Source organism: Hemitrygon akajei, chromosome 2 (assembly GCF_048418815.1).
Source record: "Hemitrygon akajei chromosome 2, sHemAka1.3, whole genome shotgun sequence".
Lineage (NCBI taxonomy): Eukaryota > Metazoa > Chordata > Chondrichthyes > Myliobatiformes > Dasyatidae > Hemitrygon > Hemitrygon akajei.
Genome location: NC_133125.1, coordinates 128,918,612 through 128,940,445, shown reverse-complemented (window position 1 = coordinate 128,940,445; position 21,834 = coordinate 128,918,612). Strand labels below are relative to the sequence as shown.

The following is a 21,834-nucleotide window of genomic DNA, read 5'->3' as shown; positions in this document are numbered from 1 at the left end:
TTCATCGCCTCTGGTTCCCCTCCTTTCCTTTTTTTCAATGGTCTAAGGTCCTCCCTTATCAGATTCTTTCCTCAACCCTTGGTCTTTTCCATCTAACCCCTCCCAGCTTCTTTCTACATCCCCTACCCCTCACCCAGTCACTTTTCCTCCCACCTGTCAGCTTGTACTCATTTCCCTTCCCTCCCATTCTTATTCTTGCTTGTGCTCCTTCCATTTCAGTCCTGATGAAAGATCTCAGCCCAAAGTGCCAAATGTTTATTCCCCTCTACAGATGCTGCCCAATTTGCTGAAGTTCTCCAGCATTTTGTGTGTTACGAAAGCATTTGCCTTTGATACTTCCAAGTGATTTAAAAGTGAAAGAAATTAAGCAATTGTGATGAGACCCTAATGTGAAACAAATAATCTTTCGTTCCATTTCCTATTCCAAATAAGATTAAACAAAAAGTCAAAAAGATAGGATAAAACATGGCAAACAAAAAGATTAAAATATTTACAGTTCCATAGGAATTTAATTTAGCTACCAGTTTACTGCATAAACAATAAATACTTGCCAGTTCAAATCTACAAAAGTCTTTTGCACTGGATATGTTACTGATTCAACACTCAAAAGTCTGTTTTAAAAAGTCTCTAAATTCTTCACTGATATTTGTGAAAGGAATTCAAGTAGGAAAAAGTCAAAGTCAGATTGTAGTTCTGCAACGTTTATGAGAATGGTGTGCCTTTTTTGAAGACAGTTCATATAGATTCAATAGACTGATTTCTGGGTTGAGGGGACTGACCAGAGGACAGTCTGATTAAAGCATTCATACATATTAGAGTGCAAAAGAATGAGATGTAATATTAAAAAAAACTTTGCTGTAATTTAAAAGAATAGATGCTTTGTTTCCCCAGGTTTGGATTTCCAGCAACTCTAGTACCTCAGATTAAGGCAATCACAATTTTCTCTTTGTGGAGAACTGCAAATCTTTGGATATCACCATGCCAAAGTCCTGTGGAAAATCTGCTCTTTATATATTTAAGAGAAAGAGCACTTAAGTTTTTAGACACAAAGTGAAATAAAGGGATACCAGGATTCAGGCAGTCAAGTGATTCTGAAGCACTGATCAGGCAAGGTTTTAACTGAAACGCTAGAGCAACTTATTTTAACATCAAAATGACTCACTTCTCTAAAATGCTCTGTGCTCAGATTTCCAAAATAGTTAATTCCAATCTCTTATATTTAATGCTATAATTTAACTTCTTGAATTTTCTTTTCCCATTGCTTTAAAGAAAAACTGCCTTAACCTGATCTATGACTTAAGGCACTTTCCCTTTGGACATTTCCTTGTTCTACTGCAGTGCTCAGCATTTGACCACCGGGAATGCCATCGCTCCATCACATCTAACGACTTTCAGGCCTCATTCCATTCCGGGTCAACCACATCTTTATCTTTCTCACCTGTTACCTCAGTACTCAATTCTATTATATTTTCTAACAGCACAGCCCTGGAAGGTCAGAAATCCCAGATTATTTGTTCCTATTTGTAACTTCAGCTCTCCTTTCTGAGTCCACTATTTCATATGAGGAAGTCTTCTATCCCACTTACGGGCCAAATGCAGGCTAACAGAAGCTTAAATGGAAATCCTAGTTAGCATGGACTAGATGGATCCAAGGGCCCACTTCCATGCAAAATGACTATGACTTAGCTTCTTAAGACCACAAGCAAAGGAGCAGAATTAGGCCATTCGCCCCATCAAATGTGCTCCATCATTCCATGGTTGGATCTATTTTCTCTCAACCCCCATTTCCTGCCTTCTACCCATAACCTCTGACCTTTCAACCTTTGCTTTAAATATACTCAATGACTTGGCCTCCACAGCTGTCCTTGGCAATGAATTTCACAGATTCACAACCCCCAGTTAAATTTATTTATTTAGAGATACAACACAGTAACAGGCCTTTTCAGCCCAACTAGTCTGCATTGCTCAAACTGGTGTAAGTGAAGGAAACCCACATGGTCACAGGAAGAATGCACAAACTCTGTACAGACAACAGCGAGAAATTCCTCCTCATTCCTGTTCTAGAGAGTTGCATATTAGCAAACAGTTCCTAGTCACCCAACCTTGCTTTTCCCACCTATATCAAGCCAATATATTTTGAAACAAAATTTGTCTCCAATATGGTGAATAAGCTTCTTGGTTTTAAAGTACATTAATTAGGAGTGGAGTACTTAATTAGGGACAACCAGACAGAAGAATATACATAGAACAGACATTTTACAAAGTGAGTTAAAGACTAGAAGGCAAGAGAAATAATGAAGTACACAAAAGTCCTAAACAGAAGAAAACAGTGATGGAGCATTGACATAAAGAGATATAATTTTGCTCTTACTTTTATACTATCATAAATTATATGGCAGATCAATTCATTTTAACATTTTAGCTCAAAGTCATATACTAGTTTGAGATTGATGCAGAAGTTCATTTTACAACACACCACTAACAGTAACTGTTTCATTTAAAACAACAGTAAGATTAAAAGGCAACAATGTAGGAGAAGCCCAGAAATATTACACTTGAATACGATTTGGGTACTGTGCTTCAGTTTTAAGAGCGCGATTGCATTACGAATGAAGTAACAAGGGACAGAGTTTTGATGCTACTTAGTAAATAGAGAAGTTGAATGATGAGAAGTTAATGAGATGAGTCAATATCAATGGCTCAACGGAGAAGAAAACAAGAGTTTTTGAGAGATTAAAAAATAACTCCGAATTTTTTCCCCTTTCCTCTAGGAGCAATCTGTTAGATCTTAGATGTTTCAAACACAACTCTGTGCAGCTGGTGATGCAGAGGCATCCACACCAGCCTTTGAGGTGAAAGGTCCCAAATTCAAATCTGGCTGGCTCCTTGCATGCTTTCCATCTGTGCTGGGTTGAACGTCAAGCTAGTAACGTGGCCTCGCAAAAACAGATAAATCCTAGTGAAACGGCAAGGTTGCCACTCAATGTGCCCACGAGGCACAGAGAAGAACAATACATGATAAACTGAAGTACTTTGCAGGCCAACAATTTCAACACAGCAACCTCACTTATATTGAGAAATCAGCCATGTCAAAACAACTAAAGAAAAGAAAATTGCATAAGATTTGATGTACAGTAAAATTTAAATGTGAACTTAGTGTAGATCTGCATGATTTTCAACATAAATATCACAACTGGTGCACGATGCATGACGAGCAGCAAAGATCTGAGTATTATTTAAAAGAAAGAACTGGTTAAAACATCTATTGAAACATAATGATTTCACTGTCACTGTTCCAGGAGGGTTGCACTCATTAAATTCAATACATATTTGAATATAACAATGGATAAAGCAAAATGTGAAATTAAAAAGCTCAAAAATAAATGTTATTTTAAAAAAGCTGGTTTCTGATGTGCATGATTGTTAAAAAATAAATAGCTCAAAACATAAATAAACTTTCAACTGAATCAATAAAGCAATATTCCATTATACAACACTGAATGTACTAAACTAGTACCTCTCTTTTGACTTTTTCTTAAACTCAACTTGTAAATTTTGCACTGTATGCAACACAATTCACCTCTAAACTTGCAACACAGAAACATGCATCAACAATAAATCCTATGGCATACGCATTAAATATCTGCAACTGGATTGCAGGTAATAAATCCAAGAGGAGTGGCTTACTCAAGATAAGAATTAACAGTGCATGTGTATAGGTTTCACTTGCATAACACCACTATGTTGCTCCAGTCCATTAACCCATATGCTGCCATCAGTGAACATGTATAAATTTAGATATTCCTTAGTGCTAATGCAATGTGTTCATCGGAAGCTAGCTGAGCTTGCATGCTTTATAGATAAATTTCATGGATGTTAAAATGTAAATTAGTTCCACGTCATTTGGAAATAAAATTGCAAAAGTATCTTTCATGTACAGAAACCTATAGAATATACAAAATTATCTATTGCTGTTTTAGCTAATTTGAACCAGATATTTTAGATTTTAATCATGATAATATAATAAATATCAAAATGGTTGTTGTAAATGTTTGGTGAATGTAATTTAATTTTACTTTAATTAATTACACCACAAGAGAATAGAAGTGAAAAACATTTGATTCCACTCTTTTGCAAATTTTTCCATTTACCTTCAATATCAGCACAGGTTAAAAGCTAAAGCCAAAAATGATTTTAAAAAACTACCATGTTAGATGCAAAACTGCTGTTAATATGCAATCAAACATTTTGCACTTATCTTTATTAGTTCAATAAATCTTCATGAAATGAATTTTTAACCTACATTTTTATTTCTCAGAACCTGGACTCAAGAACTACCATTCTTTATGTAAAATTCATAATGAAGTGGAATTGATTTAAAATTCCATTTATCTTATACTCTTATCCCTAATACACAAAGGCAGTAGTGCAGCTAGCAGCAGAGCTGCAGCACATGGCCAATTAATACTTTTGCCCTGAAGAAAGGAAGAAGTGCTTCATCTTAAATTCACACCAAACCAACAGATATTCTGACAGGATTTTTTCCTAAACATTCATTTTCCTGCTTTCCTCCCAAAATAACACTCATTCTGAAGCTGAAAAAAATTAATATAAATGAAAGAGCCTCAAACAATTATTTGTGTTTATACACTTAGTGGCCACTTTATTAGGTACACCTGCTTGTTAATGCAAATATGTAATCAGCCAATCATGTGACAACAACTCAAAGCATAAAAGCATCCAGACTTAGTCAAAAAGTTCAGTTGTTATTCAGACTCAACATCACAATGGGAAGAAATGTGATCTAAGTGACTTTGATTGTTTATGCCAAATGGAATGGTCTGAATAGCTGAAGTTCAGGAATTTTCATGCACAACAGTCTCTAGCGTTTCAGAGAATGGTGTGTAAAACAAACAAAAAACATGCAGTGAGCAGCAGATCTGTGGGGAAAAAATGCCTTGCTAATGAGAGAGGTCAGAGGAGAATGGGTGGACTAGTTCAAGCTGACAGCAAGGCACGAGTAACTCAAATAATCATGCATTAGAACAGTGGTATGGAGAAAGCATCTCTGAATGTCCACGCCAAATCTTGAAGTGGATCAGCTACATCAGCAGGAGACCACACCAGGGCACCACTCCTGTATTTAATCAAGTGGCCAGTGAGTGCATACTTGTAAATCACTCCCCAAATTACTCCTCACATTAGATATCTGCAATTGGACATGCCATCCATACAATCCATCAAGCCCATAATCTCTTCGTCTTACTCTGTTTATGTCAAACAAAAAAAAACTTTCCTACGGCTTGTCACTATCTTGCATAACTGCAAAATGGGACAGTATAAACGACCCGAGTTATAGAAAGTGCTGTTTCAATTAAGAGGTGACTGGTTTGGATAATCAAACGTTTCTTAAAATAAATTCTGCTTAGTTCAGAGGTAGGCAGAATTATAGTTACTGACAAAATATTGTCTTTTTTCATGTGAAGAGACCTATTTAACATATTTCTCTCAATCACTGCTAAATGTCTGAACTCAAAGAGGTTTTCAATAATGAAATAAAAAAACTCTCTTCTCTCATCTCAAAATCCAGTAGCTGTACTGAGTGCTTTAGGTTAAACGTTTTATTAGCTTGGTGTAGCATTAGTTTCTAAATATGAAGTTAATAATATATTCAAATGAAAGCAAATCCTTGATTAAAAACATTTTGTCCCTTCCGATCACACTGAACTATGTGCTTTATTAAAGCATAGCCTTCCAAATGAGTGATTTCATTCCTTGACAATTAAATTTGCCACATCAATTGTAAAAGTTAGTATTAAAAGGTGGAAGCAATTGTTTTATTAATGCATTTTAGGTAATCGTGCGTAACAGTGCTCACAGACAGCAAAGGGGTTAAACTGCCAAAACAGGCATTTCACCATTGGCACCTTTACTTACATCAACAGGGACCAGAAGGCTCTTGCCCAGGTGTTGGTTAAAAGAGAGGCACCAGGCTTCAGTGTAACCATTCATGTTGGGAACATACTTCTTTAAAGTCTCATCATTCAGTCTCAGCCATACCCCATCATCATTGTGGATCTATGGGAAACAAGCAACAAAAACGAGCCGTGCCCTCCTGTAACTGCCCCAGAGCTAGAAAGGACTATGAGGCTCCAGACTAGAGATAAGGTGGGTATCAGAGATTAGATTTTAGCCTTGAGTGAACTGATAAAATGGATGGCAAACTAACCAGCACAAAACTAGAGACCTAATATTTTACTGAACGTGACATGCTAGGGAAGCTGTAAGCCGCTTCTGCTTAAAACCGGTCTAAATAAATGATTTTTAAAAAAAAGAAATAACATGGTGCACAGAAGTTGGTAAGATAGGACAAATTCATCCTTGAAAATAATGTACCTTAATTACTTATTACATATTCAAGTTGCAGCCATCCGGTGTACATTGCTGTTACAAAAATAAATATGCCACACAGTTGCGTTAATTATTTATCTGATTTAATAACTGTATTAGCTTTCAATAATGATTAGGTGCCTCCTTCTATTATACTCCAACTCCACGTTAGTTAAAATTTGCCCAAATTTAGTTGCAATGTCAGCTTCATCTTTAAAAAAAGAGACATTCATGTTTCTTTGGACTAGAGAACTAATTACTTCCTCAGTTTAAGAATGTGCCTAAAATGTAGGAAAATTTCAAAGTAAAAGACAATTCACACTTACTATGTCTCAGGGCTAAAATGGGAATACAAAGATTCAGTCTTTGCATTATGTACAAAGGCCATCTGTTGGCAAGTAGAACCTAGACATCAAACAATTAGCATATTGTTTCACAACCATACCAACTTATCAGAACTCAATTAGCTGTAACAATTTTTTTTTTGATTGCATGAATACACAAGATTATTGGTAATGTTCCTTGCTATTCATGGAGATACGATTATGATTCAGGATTTATTTCCTAATTTAGTATGTCCTAAGCAACACATGGAAAGCCTAGAACAAATTCTCAAAGATGCCCACATATAGCATGTCCAGACTGTAGCCTCAAAGTTACTTGCATGTGTGTCAAAGCAAAACAAAAATCAAACTGCATATACAATCTAATTATTGCTGCAAAATTTACTGAAGCTGATGACAAATTGTGCACTTCATTCCACTACTGCTACTGAAGTATTACAAGAAAACTTTTTCAACATTTTATGTAGGTTTTATTTTAAAATGCCTAATCTACTGATCCTCCTCTTAAATAATGTTTTTTTTACCTCATCATTGAAAGTGATGGTTCCATTGACCTTCACTATGCCTATCTGCTCACTCTGAAGAGAAGGATGGCTACGTATACGAAGCCCTGCACTGTCCTTTGTCACAAATTTGCGGACCTGAGAGAAGCAATGAAACAGTAAGACAAAGAAGATAAAAAGCTGTCAGGTTAAAAGCAACAGATTAAACAGATAAACTAAGACAGCTGTAGATTAAAAAGCTGACACTGACAGAAAGATTTGTTTGCATTAAGTGAAAGTTATACGAATTTGGCCACTTGTTAGCTATGGTTGAAAATTGCTCCAAACACAATTTTGTTTTGTAGTAGAAATACAGAAAGATGAACTGGCATTCCTGGAGTCAATCTGTAAATGGTTGAACATCAAGGGCTGTTGTCAAAAAGAATGTTTTTTTTTCAAAATGCAGGAAATGAACTACAAATGCTGTAACAAATCTGTAAGACAACACAATAGCTAACAGAAAGAACTGAATACAAACTGTTCCAATACAGGAATCATGATCTGAAAACAAATTTTCAATGCAAATAGACTAATTTTATGAACACTGAACATCAACACGATGCCTCCAATATCTGTACAAGTACATTAAAGTAACAGCCATTCTACTGCAGTAAATCAGTTATTTGGTTTGTACCTTGCTTGGTTGCTGTTCTACCTTTGGTTTGACCATTTGAGAGCCTGGAGGTATCATACCCTTTGGTGGGTCTTTTACTTCTACTTCTAGACCAGCATCTATCAATGCAGAAAAAGAAAATCACCGAAAAGTACAGCAGGTCAGGAAAGAAAATTTTAGGAACAACTAATTCTTAAAATCTAACTTTTTCCATATAGATAACTGTTAGTTTGACATTATGAAATTTTAAATGGTTCAATAACAACTGATTCAATACAAAAGAGATAGCACTATGGTGATGACTAATGATTAATCCAAATAACTTAAAGAACAGTACCAATAGATCACAGTGAAAATTGTTTTATGTTATTCAGCAAAATAGAAATTATTTACATCACTGATGAAAATTGTTTCCTGGTTTGCAATTTTGGGTGTTTCAAATGGTAGAGATATTCCTGTGCTCAGTGACCTATGGAAAAGGATCACGCTTACCTTGTGCAGGTATCCTGAAAACAATTTACTTTACAGCACTGACTCTAATTAAGCAGTAAAGCCCTAATCATGCCTTCTGCTTGTAAGTCCCGTCATGTGAAGAGACCTAAACAAGTCTCGCTCACAAAAATACATCAAAGACTGATACTTGGCTAAGCCACATCCCCAGCTTAGCTGACTATCAAAATGTCACATTTAGCATTTATAAACATTCAAAATTATAATTAGAAGGAACACTTGTCCCAATATAACTTCAAAAAACTAGTTAAAGTACAGAAACAAAGAGTCAAACATTGTCAGTATTGAAGTCAAACTGTCAGTTTCTTCACAAAATATAACTCAATATTTAACTGGATGGTGGTGCTGTCAAGTTTCCAAAGGGTGCAAAAGAGCAAACAATGCAAAGAATTACAGTATCTAATAGCAGATTATTATAATTCAAAGTTCTTCAAATGTCATTACATAACTAAACTCCTGAAGTGAAGTGCAGTTTAATAAGCTTACCCGTTTCAATCCCATCTATTGTGACATGGATGGTGTAAAGGCCCACAGCTCCAGGCGTCCAGTTTGCACTGTATGTACCATCATTATTAGCTCGAATTAACATATTTTCACTTGGCCTAACAAAGGTGAAAGCAAAGTTTAAAAAAAAGTCAAAGGCAAGCTTTGCTCTGACACTTCTCCATGACACTTTGAGATTTATCATTTTCTTTTACCTTTTAGGTGTGGGCGATGCAAACCGAAGTTCTTCAAATGAATAATTTTCATATGCCTGCAAAAGCAATAGATGAAAGAAATACAACACAAAGTATAAATAACAAAATGTTGAAAACTGACTACTGGAGTTCTACTTTTTTATAAAGTTAAACCACCTAGTTAAGTAAACTAGCAGAAACATGCAACATCTCCAAGACTTGCTCTCCTGTTTAAACCTATGACAGGAGAATTATACCTGAAGGAATAAAATAAGGGCAGTCCATGAACGCTACTTCACTATTCCTGTTTCACATTATTTATTATTGTAACTTATAGTAATTTTTAAAGTTTTGCACTATACTGCTGCACAAAACAACATATTTCACAACATATGATAATAAACCTGATTCTGATATTGGTGATGAGAATGCCTGTGATGAAAACTAAGACACATAATTACCTTCATCATAGTGATTGCTGTATATCGAGCTTCTTTTACTATCATTGGTTCATAGGATGCTTCCAGCTTGGGAAATGGCAATCCACCAAATGTCATATCAGTATTAGATGCAATCACAGGTGGGCTACCGGGAATTCGGTGCAATTTTTTACTACTCTCCTGCTGCACAGATTTCTTTTGAGAGAGAGGAACAGCCTTCACCTCAACCTGTCAAACAAAATTAAGCATTTTAATAAATATCATTGTTTGGTGGATAGCAATGCAAGATTAATACAGTAATTAGTCCTTTGCTGTGCAATGGCAAACCTTAACAGAATTTCATATGATCCATTCTAAAAAACATTAACTAGTTATGCCTTTAGACATCTTAGAGTACATGTTGAGTACATTTTACTTTAACAGGGCATGTTCAAGAAATAAAATTAAATATACAAGCAAAATAGAACTTCCCTCCTTTTCTCCTGACATAAAGCTTGAATACTATTTTATTTAAATAAAAAGTGTTGAAGCAGCCATGTGGAAACTTTAGAATTTGGGCAAGATAATTGTATTTTATTTGGCTCTAACGCATTTAATGCTTTAATAGTTTCATGTTGCATTATGAAATAGACTTCATTCACTCCTTCAAAGTAGAAAGGGAAATTAACAATTGTTTAGCAACCTAGAAAAGTACTTTTTAATAAACTAATTCTTTATTCAGTTGCAATCAATAGAATGGAAAAAAAAAAACACAAATTCAGACTAACCAAATCGATCAGGCTTATACCTCAAACTCTCCCTTCCCTTCCCTTTCTTATTCCAATGTGGTTTTAAGATGAGCCATGTGGTATAGATTCACTTAATTCTGCCTCAAGTATACTGGGCAGAAGAATAACCTGAAGGCCCAATGAAACTCAGACAATTAAAATAAATGGATAATTTCTAAAAGCAAGATAATTCTATATGCTAAATTGTGTAATGCTTAACAAAAAGGGTCAGAGCAACTGAAGCACTGCATGCATTTCTAGTTACTACATTACAGGAATGATGGGGAGGCATTAGAAGAGCTTCACCATGATATTGTCTGGATTGGAATACTAGCTAAAGGGAGAGATTGGACAAGCTTAAATTGTACTCTTCTGGAGCACCGGAGGCCAAATGAAATATATAAACTTATGAAAGGCATAGCTGGGATAGATAAATTATTTCTAAAGGTGAGAAGGGCAAAGCTTAAAGGAGATTTGCAAAGCAAGTATTATTTTTTTTAATAGACGAAGTGGTAGAGTGTAGGTGCATGGGACACACTGCCAGAGAAGGAGGTGGAAGCCACCATCAGCAACATATTACTTGGCTGTGCACTGAACTGAGGCTATGGCTTCGTGTCTGTGGATGGACTCTCATGGACTTCAGTTCTGAATGTTATTTGCTTGCACAATTTTTTCCCTCTACACATTGGGAGTTTGACAGTCATCTTTTTTTAAAAATGGTTTCCTTTGGAGTTCTTTGTTTTGTGGCTGCCTATAAGGGAGACAAGGTTGTATAATGCATGCATATTTTGATAATAAATGTACTTTGAATTCATGAGCCATATATACAAACAGGGAATGAAGAGATATAGACCATGTGCAGACAACTGTAAGTAGTTTAAATTCATGTCAGGCTAAAGGGCCTGCTCCTATGCAGTACCGTTTTATGTTCTATACCTAAAAAAAAAATCTGTGTTTAAATTAAATACAAGGATGAACTGTTAACGTTACAACACCTTTCACTGAGTTTCAAGTTATAACTGCACACAGGGAAACTAATTTGGACAAATTTCTTGCTTAGATTGGCAACACAGTTGTTCAGGAAGATATCTACAGCTGCACAAAAGTGGAAAACTCATTGCAATTTAGAAAATAATCGAGATGCATTTAGACAAATTAATTTTAAAAACTCAAAATTTTAAGATTATCAAACAAATCTCCAACATTTTAACCACACATAGGCCTGGCACTGCTTTCTTTGCACTATGCAAAAAAATGTATCCTATTAACAGGATTTTCTCCATCAGTGATGCCAAGCATTATCTAAAATTCTCCTTTTTTGAAATTATTTCCACCAACAAGGCAGTTTCCATTCATTCACAAAATCTGATGCTCAATTTGTTCTATAGTCACACATTTATTAACCACTTTATACCTTGAGATTTGGAGCATAAACAACATCTCCGTATTGGTCTTTAGTCTGAACTGTGATGGTAGCAGGCCAGCCACACTTGATGTAATCTTTATTCAGTACCAAGGAAGTTTTCTGTGGATCTGCATAAGAATCTGGTTGAAGCCACCTGAGAATATGAAGAACAGAAAAAATTACACAAGTTTCAAAGGCAGTAATTATAAGACCTCAGATTTAAGTAATTTATGAATGCACATAATACTAAGTATTACCTTGCAAGGCGTCCACCACTAGAGCCAGGTATACAGGCAATGAAGTCCTCCAAAAAAGAGTGTTCATTGCTTTGCACATGGAGGGGAAGATTACCATCAAGTGCCTCCAAGATTGTTGGTGAACGAGACAATGCAAGGCCCTTTCCTAATAAGCCAGCATGGTTTTTACAGACCTAGTAAAAAGGAAAAGTGTGACAGCACAATAAAGTAATGAAAACTATCAACTATTTAACTCTGTTGTAGATGGTCCCAGGCCCGGCTGCAAAAGGAGGAGAGTTGGGCATGGGGTTAGCAATCCCATCAGGTAAAAACCTAGTGATACTGAAAAGCCAACAGAAGCTCCGAAGACCACATCCCTGGTAGAGGATGGATATGCCAAGAAGATGGACCACACCTGGGGACAACTTGAAAGACTGCCTATGCCCCAGTATTCGGGAAGTATCAACTATTTATATAGTGGATTGGGACACATCAGGACCAATACATTTTGGTTCAATTAAATGGGTGCCCTAATTAGATGAGGTTTCATGGAAATAGTTAAAAGGTATAAGACTAAAAACCATTTAAACTGAGTAACTAATTATATACTTAAATGAAAAACATAATAAAATAGAACACTACCAATACCTCTACAGTATTATAAAACTATATTAGTTCCTCATGGTTATCACTGAAGGAATTCATCTACTACAACCTTTTGAGTGACTGTAAATGAACAAAATCAGCACAGGCACCTAGTGCAGATAACGGACTGCCTGCATACAATGATTTAAACAATTGGATCTTCCAAATCTTTGTTTTCATTGTAACATACAAGATGACTGCTGATACCTTTGTAAATCCTAACTTGATGTAGTGAAATCATTTCATTTTTAACTCCTTGCCATTTTTGACATCTCCAAACCTGAATGCTTGAAACTGTAGTAAGCAAAACAGTTCAGAATTGTCTTGCCACTTATTTCTCACCAATTATCAGTGACAAAAATCACTACTTTCTGAACACAAACATATGCAACTGATGCACAGCTTAACGTCTAAGAGCCGTGCAAATGCACACGAATGATGCTAGTTAAAAACTGCTCATCAGTTTCCTGTCACAGTTAGTACCCCAAATAAAGGAAATCCCAGCCATTTTCTTGATTGAGTTTTTGTTACTTAAGAGCTGTCTCAAATCAATGGCTGCCTCAATTAACCAGAATCCACTGTATAGCAATTGACAGCTCACCTGCAAAGCTGATTCTTCAAGAATTTCAAGATCTTCCTCTACTTCATTACCTGTCCAAATCAGAGTTGGGTTAAAAGCAGTACAATCATACTTTCACAAAGTATTTTTCATTAATAAATATAACTCCATATTATAGTTAACAATACATCATAAATCCAATAAACTTTTGGGCAAATTTTTATTTAAGATAAATATGTGACCATCAAAAAGTAAATATTCATACCAATAGGAAGTGCGAGATCTTTTCTCATTAAAGATGCTGCACACATGCTTCCAAGATATGCCAATTCCTTTTCTAGTTGCAAAATTCCCTGCAAAACAATTAAATTTCTGTACCATGTTGGTTTAGACAACTATAACATTAAAGAAACACATAGATGCTTCTGGCAGGGTCTTATACATTATATAAAAAAAGAGCAAAACTGATTGTTTACTTTTTCCAAGTATGAATGTAATCTTTAGATTGTTTAGGGCAACTGAGTTTAAGTGATAACTTAGAACTGGAAACTCCAACACAAAATATTTTAATTACAGGAGCTTGAGCTTTGAGTTGTAGGAAACTGGTCCTAGCTGGTTGATGTATTAGATACTCCTATACGTAGCGTCACCTTATACATACAATCAGTTGACGTTAATACTATGTATTTATATTTATTACATTTTTATATTGAGTTCTTTATGCTTATTGTACTTTTTATGCTGCATTGGAACTGGAGTAATAATCATTTTGTTCTTTTACCCTCGTGTACTGAATAATGACAATAAACGACAAACAATTTTGAAACAACCTTAAATTAAGAATTATTTCACTCCAACCAGCTTCAAGAGACAAGACTATAATTTATACTACACTAAAATCTATTTTAATTGCAATGCTGGACAACTGCTAGGTTTTAGGGTATGGGAGAGAGGAAAGATCAACCAAACTTAAATACCTTACTCTAAAACTATCTGAATTATTGCTAGATTTTTGCTTATTTCATACAGTACTGTTTAGGCACAAGTAAAAATAAAATGCTATGAAGTACAAGCAGATTCTCATCCATTATGCAATACCATCAGGGAAGTGTCTGATCAGTCCCAACTTCATTTTGCAGCAGGGACAATGACCCCAAAAACACAGCCAAGGTCATGAACTATCTTCAGTGAAAAAAAGAACAGGGAGCTCTGCAACAGATGGTATGGCCGCACAGAGCCCTGATCTCAACATTGAGACTGTCTGGGATTAACTGGAGGGAATGAAGCAGGCCAAAATCTGCAGAACTGGCAAGTTCTTCAAGATGCTTGGAACTACCAACAGATATTTTAAAAATAAAACTGCATGACAGTGTACCTAAGAGAACTGATGCAGTTTTAAAGGCAGAGTGGTCACACCAAATATTGATTTGATTTGGCTTTTTTTTTTAAACTGTTTATCATACTCTATAACAATGTTTTGATATTTAGAAACTTCTCATTTCCATAGTTTTGACAGAAAATTCACTTTACAATTTTTATTTTTACATGTGCCAATACTTTTGCATAGTACTGTGTCTTCAGCATCTGCATTGTTTTGCATTTGGATGCAAGAACTCCCCTGCTCCCCTCTGAAGATGATAATGATTTTTTGAAGAAGCACAGGAGCATGCTCAGAAGCCATATGTATATTTCATACTGAAATACTCAAATGTTAACTTTGATGACAATTTTCTGTTGATATAACTTGCTACTGTGCAGTGAATTACAGAACGATAAATACAGGTAATGGTTTTGTTGCAGAAAACCTCAGTCATAATTATTTCAATGCTATCCAAATGTTCAAAGGAAATGTGACAAAAAAATGAACGAACTTCAAGAGGGAATTGTAAACTGATGTGGATTGCTTCAAATCTCAAATGTTGTCTGAAATTTGTCATTTGCACATGGAAATTTCAGAACCTAAATTATTTGCTTTTCTCATACTGATTTTTTGCATTTGTCTAATTTTGAAAATTTCACTCCTCTCAGAAATAGTTACACAGTATCTGCAAAATATCTCAGTGGTTTACCATACTAGGATATGTACTCACACTCATATTTTGTATTTATTTCAAAATAGCCAGAGAAGCTTTCTTTTACCTCCACAAAGACAAACTTTCTTTCTCATTCATTGGATATACTACAAAATTAAGACTACCTCATCAGGACCAGGATTGAATTCGTAACCCACGACGACACATTTGAAGCCATAAAAACAGGACTTCTCGTCTTTCACATAGTCTGACGCAGTCTCCAAAGAGAAGATGGCATCATTTCCTAGGAAGACCATATTAAATTTGAACCTCAAAACAAATCCAAAATTCCAACTGTATTACATACATGCAAATAGGATGTTTTCCAGCATGTTAAATTTCTGCTTGTTCCTTTTCATTATTCAATTTCTTCAGAGTATTTTCATTTTCACAAAGCTGCCCAAGGAAAGTTTGCTTAAATTCTTAAAGCACGAATCAGAACACTAACTCTGCACATACTTCTTGAAATGTTTACACTTAACTGTTGGGATCTAACAGAGGATGAAGAACTTGAGTAATAGTGATTATTACTGCAGACTTAAAATACGGTACTATAGGCTTAAAGCTGAGTCCAATTTGACTACACTTTCCCAAAGTGTGAGTCATAGTATTTAACATGAGGCACTCATTTTTTTTTGCTACCAATTTTCAAATATTCTTTTTCTGTTTCTTTAAAGACATCTCTCTTCCACTTGTCAAAATTCTAACATGAAGCTCAAATGCACGTTCTTCATCCAAACATTATTCTTGATGAGGCAAAATCCAAAGGTAATAAAACCTACTGGTATCTCTCTGAACCCAAGAACTAAACTTCCGTAGCTGGTAACAAATAACACTTAACCATTATTAAACAATACTCCAGGCCAGCCAGAAGTAGCCTCACCTTGTGAAGCAAGCCTGAGAATATGTTAATATGCAAAAACTGAATTGATTATTATTTTCTTTTTGATGAAAAAGGTCCCAAAACTTCAACCTGCAAGTGGAGAAATAGCCCACCACATAGAAAATTACCCTCCATAGTGGAGCCAATATAGAACTGATATATTTCAATTAGATTTCATATTTTAACAAAACAGCTATAACACTTGTTTACTTCCTTATACCTGGTAAAACGAGGACTGTTGTCGGCCATCCAGTAGAACCAGAAAATTTCTTTAATTCAATCCATGAATTAAGGACATCATGGCTTATATTTTTTGGCCCAAATCCTGAACTTTGGGAGGCTTTATTAGGAATCAACAAACGGAGGACATCCTCTGGCTGTGCAGTACCACATAGTGGGTCAAATTCAACAGTCATCCATCTCACACAATCTGGAAAAGTTACCTAAAAAGAACAAAGGCATATTTTAACCTTTAAAACAGCAGCTATTTAAAATGTCTTTGTTTGGATCCAAGTTTCAAAAGAACAAACAATTTAAATTAGTACAGGTTTAAACAACTTAATTCTTTTCATTATTATAAGGTCACAATGTAAAAATAATAACTTTCAGCACAATTTTTACAGGTCAAAAACAATGAGAATGACAAGCAGTAGAAAACTTGGAAGTAGAGGTGCATCCTGGCCATTTCTCTGAGGTGTTGTTTGCAGCACCTTCATCACCATGCAACTAACTTGATCATTTTAAGCAAGATTTTGGAGTCATCTTCTCTTACTTCTTTCCTTTGTTACGTACCCGTGACACGTGACAGTGGTACCCTTGTCACGTGACTGGGGTTGAAGTTATTCTGGACATGAGGTGATGGTGGAGTGATGTCATTTTCCCGCCAGTAGAGGTCATGTGACAGGTTTTTTCTACAGGGTATAAAAGGAAGACCCACCCTGTCAGGTGGGGCAGTTCGTGGCTGGATTTGCCAAGATGACTTCATATCACTGTGTGATTTAATGTGATGACGCAGTTTAGTTAAAAATGAAGTTTTATATAATGCCTAAAGTTTAAAAGGTCAGAGCCAACGGTTTCTTTGCTGATGGAGAGTGAAGTTTGCAAGATGGACATCGAGAAGAATCGATTTTCGATGGATTGACTTCGACCTTGTGTGATCCTCATTCGGAAGGATTTCGTTTACTATTCTCACGATAGTCTCCGCTGGAAAAAGCGGGAGATTGAGAATATTGTGGAAGGAAGGTCAGTCACTTTAAGTTGTTATATTTAATAAAATTCGACGTGGGAGTTCGACGCTGGGAATCGAAGGACATCGACGTGGAAGAGAATTTAAATCGCTTTAAAAAGTCTCTCCTTTTAAAAGTACCGTGAGCTTTTGAACTGTCGGCATATCGTTCTTTGAACTGTTTTCATTCGGCAACTCGCTTTAGAGAACTGAGTTCTTTTCAATACTGCTTTAAAGACTGTTTGGGACTGCAACGCTATTAAGAACTGTTTGATTCAGCTGCCAGCAGCTGGTTTTGGGTCATTGTTTGGGTTTGTTTACTTTTGAAGGGGGTTTGTTATCAGTGTTTATTAAACGTGTTATTCGTTATAAAACCCCTTGCCTAACTCATCTATATTATTGTTGCCCGAATACGTAACATAATTATGGGGGCTCGTCCGGGATTGAATTATTTGAGTTTAAAAAGTTTTTTTGAATTTTGAATCGGTGTTTTGGTAACGGGGATTGCTCGATTTTTTTTTGTTTGATTCGCTTGTGAGTGGTATTCGGCAACGATGAATATTGATGAGTTTCTGGATTCGCCAGACGCGGACTTGTTAGCGAAGGCGAAAAAAACTGAAGTCTCTGAACTTGCTATTCGGTTGCATCTTAAAGGGATTTTGCCAATTACATCAAAAGCTGTAATACAGAGAAAGATCGCATCACATTTTGTGGCTTCGGGTCATTTTGAAGAATCGATTTTAGAATCGTTTCCAATAAGTAATCTGGAGATGCAGTTGCAAATTGAACAAATGAGGTTGGAACAAAGTAAAGCAGAGTTAGAGAGGTGTAAATTGGAATCTGAGCAGAAGAAAAGAGAATTTGAATATGCAATGGTGAATTTAAGGTCTGAGAATCAGTCTTCTGATTCTAGAAAACCGTTTGTTGCTAGCCAAGAAATTAAATTGGTCCCTCCATTTAGTGAAACAGAAGTGGAGAGATATTTTCAACATTTTGAAACTATTGCTCGGATGTCAGAGTGGCCGAAAGATAAATGGTCAGTGTTATTACAGAGTGTAATCAAAGGCAAGGCACAACAGGTTTACACAGCTTTAACTGCTGCGCAAGCATTAGATTATGATATTGTGAAAGAAAATATTCTCAAATCGTATGAATTGGTCCCAGAAGCGTACAGGGAAAGATTCAGGAGTTTGAAAAAGTCTGTGGAAAAGACTTATGTGGAATTTGCCTATGATAAAGCTATATGTTTTGAGAGATGGGTTTCTTCTAAAAATGTAAATGAGGACTATGATACATTGAGAGAGCTGATTTTAATGGAGGAATTTAAAAGAAGCATTCCTGTTGAAGTAAGGACCTACTTAAATGAAAGGGATACTGATAAATTGCAGGACTGTGCTAGATTAGCTGATGAGTATGTTTTAATCCATAAGAATAAATTTCCTCAGGGTAGAATTTTCAAGAGGAAAAATAATATGGAGACTCCAGGTAAATTAGAAATTAAATCAGAGGTTAATGAGAGAGGTAAGGAGGAAGGAAAACCTGTGAAGGAAAGACAGTTTGGTCTTATTTGTAACTATTGTAAGAAGCCTGGCCATGTAATAGCTAACTGTTTCAAATTGAAAAAGAAAGAGAAGGAAGCAGTTCCAGATGCTTGTGTGCAACATACTGAAGCACCTGTAAAGTTACAGGGTTTGGTAAACACAAATGAGGATTTGTTAGAGTCTGACAAAGTTAGAAAGGGATATGATCATTTTATAACTGAAGGGTTTGTATCTTTGAAAGAAGGATCTACTCTGGTGCCAATAAAAATTCTTAGGGATACTGGAGCTTCTCAATCACTGATGTTAGATAGTGTGTTGAAGTTTAATGAAGAGAGTGATACTGGTGAGGTAAATTACATAAGAGGTGTTGGAAGTGATTTTATGCCTGTACGTTTACATGAAGTAAATTTAAAGTCAGGGTTAGTTACAGGATTTGTTAAGGTAGGATTACAGCATAGCTTACCTGTGAAGGGTATTTCTTTATTGTTAGGTAATGACTTGGCAGGTGGACAAGTTTTTCCTGAAGTGCATTTGACAATGGAGTCAGAGGAACCAGAGGTGAATTCTAACACAGATTTTTCTTGTGTTGTGACTAGAGCTATGGCTAAAAAAATTGATGTGCAGAATGAGGTTGTTACTCATGACTGTTCAACTCAGGATTTGAGTTTTGAGGATGTGTCAGAAACTTTCTTACCTTCGTTGTTTGAACAAGATTCTGGGAGTAAGTCTGACTATGAAGATTTATCTCTGTCTCGGAAGGAGATGATAGCAGAGCAGAATAGAGATCCTCAGATTGTAAAATTAAGGGAACAAGCTTTACTAGGTAGTGAAATTGAGAAGGTGTCAGTAGGATATTATTTGGAAAAAGGAGTGTTGATGAGAAAGTGGAGGTCGCCTACAATTCCTGCAAGTGAGGAATGGAATGTTGTTTATCAGGTAGTTGTTCCTAAAGTTTATCGGAATGAGATTTTGACTTTAGCTCATAGTGTGCCTTTAGGTGGACATCAAGGGGTAAGGAAAACTGTGGACAAGATTTTAAAACATTTTTACTGGCCTGGTTTAAGAAAAGATGTGGCGATGTTTTGTAAGACGTGCCATACTTGTCAAATTGTGGGTAAACCAAATCAGGTTACACCAGTAGCTCCATTACAACCTATTCCAGCATTTGGTGAACCGTTTTCTAAAGTTATTGTAGATTGTGTTGGTCCATTACCAAAGACAAAAACTGGTTATCAGTATTTGTTGACTATCATGTGTACTTCGTCTAGGTTTCCAGAGGCAGTACCACTTAGGAATATAAAAGCTAAAACTGTGACGAAGGCTCTTATAAAATTCTTTACTTATTTTGGATTGCCTAAGGAAATACAAACTGATCAAGGTAGTAATTTTATGTCTGGATTGTTTCAACAGATAGTTTATAAATTGGGAACTAAGCAAATTACTTCGTCTGCATACCATCCAGAATCGCAAGGTGCTTTGGAGAGGTTTCATTCTACTCTCAAGAATATGATTAGGACATATTGTGTGGAGAATGAAAGTGACTGGGATGAGAGTATAGACTTACTTTTATTTGCAGTAAGGGAATCGGTACAGGAATCTTTAGGTTTTAGTCCATTTGAACTTGTGTTTGGGCATAGAGTTAGAGGACCTTTAGCTTTATTGAAGGAACAGTGGATTAGTAAGGAAGTGCATACTAATTTGTTGGACTATGTTTTGAAATTTAAGGACAGGTTACATAAAGCTTGTAGCTTAGCCAAGGAAAATTTGAAGTTGGCTCAGGAGAAAATGAAGACTTGGTATGATAAGGAAGCTAGGATGAGGATGTTTAAGCCTGGAGATAAGGTGTTGGTTCTTTTCCCAGTGCAGACAAATCCTTTACAAGCTAGATTTCATGGACCTTATGAAATTGTGTCTAGAATTAATGATGTGGATTATGTAATAAAAACTCCAGATCGTAGAAGGTCAACACAACTTTGCCACATAAATATGATTAAACCATATTTTGAGAAACAATCTGATACTGTGACTGTTGCGGTTAGTGAGAATGAGTTGGATTTAACTGGGAACATGATAGATGATTCATCTGACTTTCATTCTAAATCTAACATTGTTTCTGTTAGGTTACCTAATTCGACTATTTTGGAAAATATGGATGAGAAATTAGCACATTTACAGCTAGAGCAGAAACAACAGATGAAGGAATTGATTTTTAAGTATAAGGATTTGTTTCCAGATGTTCCGAGAAGGACTACTATAGCTTCACATGATGTAGATGTTGGAGATGCCAAACCTATTAAACAACATCCATATAGGATGAACATGGAAAAATGTGAACTTGCTGAGAAAGAAATTGAATACATGTTAGAGAATGATATTATTAGACATTCTAACTCGAATTGGAGTTCGCCATGTGTTATGGTGCCAAAACCTGATGGTAGTATTAGGTTTTGTACGGACTATAGGAAGGTGAATGCTGTAACGAAAACAGATGCATATCCAATTCCTAGAGTAGATGATTGTGTAGATAAGGTTGGAAAAGCAAAGTTCCTTACAAAGATTGATTTATTGAAAGGGTATTGGTGTGTTCCATTAACGGACAGAGGTAGAGAGATTTCTGCATTTGTAACTCCATCTGGGTTATATGAGTATAATGTTCTTCCATTTGGGATGAAGAATGCCCCAGGTACTTTCCAGAGGATGATTAATTCTGTGATTCAGGGATTGAAAGATACTGATGCTTATATTGATGATTTAGTGACAGGAAATGATACTTGGGAAGCACACATTATTGCGGTGGAGAAATTGTTTGAAAAGCTTTCAAAAGCTAACTTGACTATTAATTTAGCCAAGAGTGAATTTGGACATGCTACTGTGACTTACCTTGGTTATGTTGTAGGTCAAGGTAAGGTAGCTCCTGTTCAGGCAAAAGTTCAGGCAATTTTGGAAATTCCCACTCCAACGGGGAAAAAAACTCTCAGAAGGTTT

The 21,834-nt window shown here is 35.8% G+C and overlaps 1 protein-coding gene across 16 annotated transcripts in view; it reads right to left on the bottom strand.

Moving 5' to 3' along the window:
• mycbp2 (MYC binding protein 2) overlaps positions 1-21,834 on the bottom strand; it is a 221,518-nt gene that overhangs the window by 70,212 nt on the left and 129,472 nt on the right. For 13 of the 16 annotated variants that reach the window (XM_073027845.1, XM_073027703.1, XM_073027729.1 and 10 more), the window contains 12 exons: positions 16,304-16,526; positions 15,326-15,444; positions 13,394-13,481; positions 13,171-13,220; positions 11,946-12,118; positions 11,698-11,842; positions 9,538-9,744; positions 9,098-9,153; positions 8,886-9,001; positions 7,911-8,008; positions 7,259-7,375; positions 5,938-6,078 (listed from right to left, as the gene is read on the bottom strand). In XM_073027845.1, coding sequence (XP_072883946.1) covers positions 5,938-6,078; positions 7,259-7,375; positions 7,911-8,008; positions 8,886-9,001; positions 9,098-9,153; positions 9,538-9,744; positions 11,698-11,842; positions 11,946-12,118; positions 13,171-13,220; positions 13,394-13,481; positions 15,326-15,444; positions 16,304-16,526 — 1,533 coding nt within the window. The remainder of the gene's footprint in view (positions 1-5,937; positions 6,079-7,258; positions 7,376-7,910; positions 8,009-8,885; positions 9,002-9,097; positions 9,154-9,537; positions 9,745-11,697; positions 11,843-11,945; positions 12,119-13,170; positions 13,221-13,393; positions 13,482-15,325; positions 15,445-16,303; positions 16,527-21,834) is intronic. The other 3 variants (XM_073027829.1, XM_073027835.1, XM_073027809.1) reach the window with 2 other exon arrangements.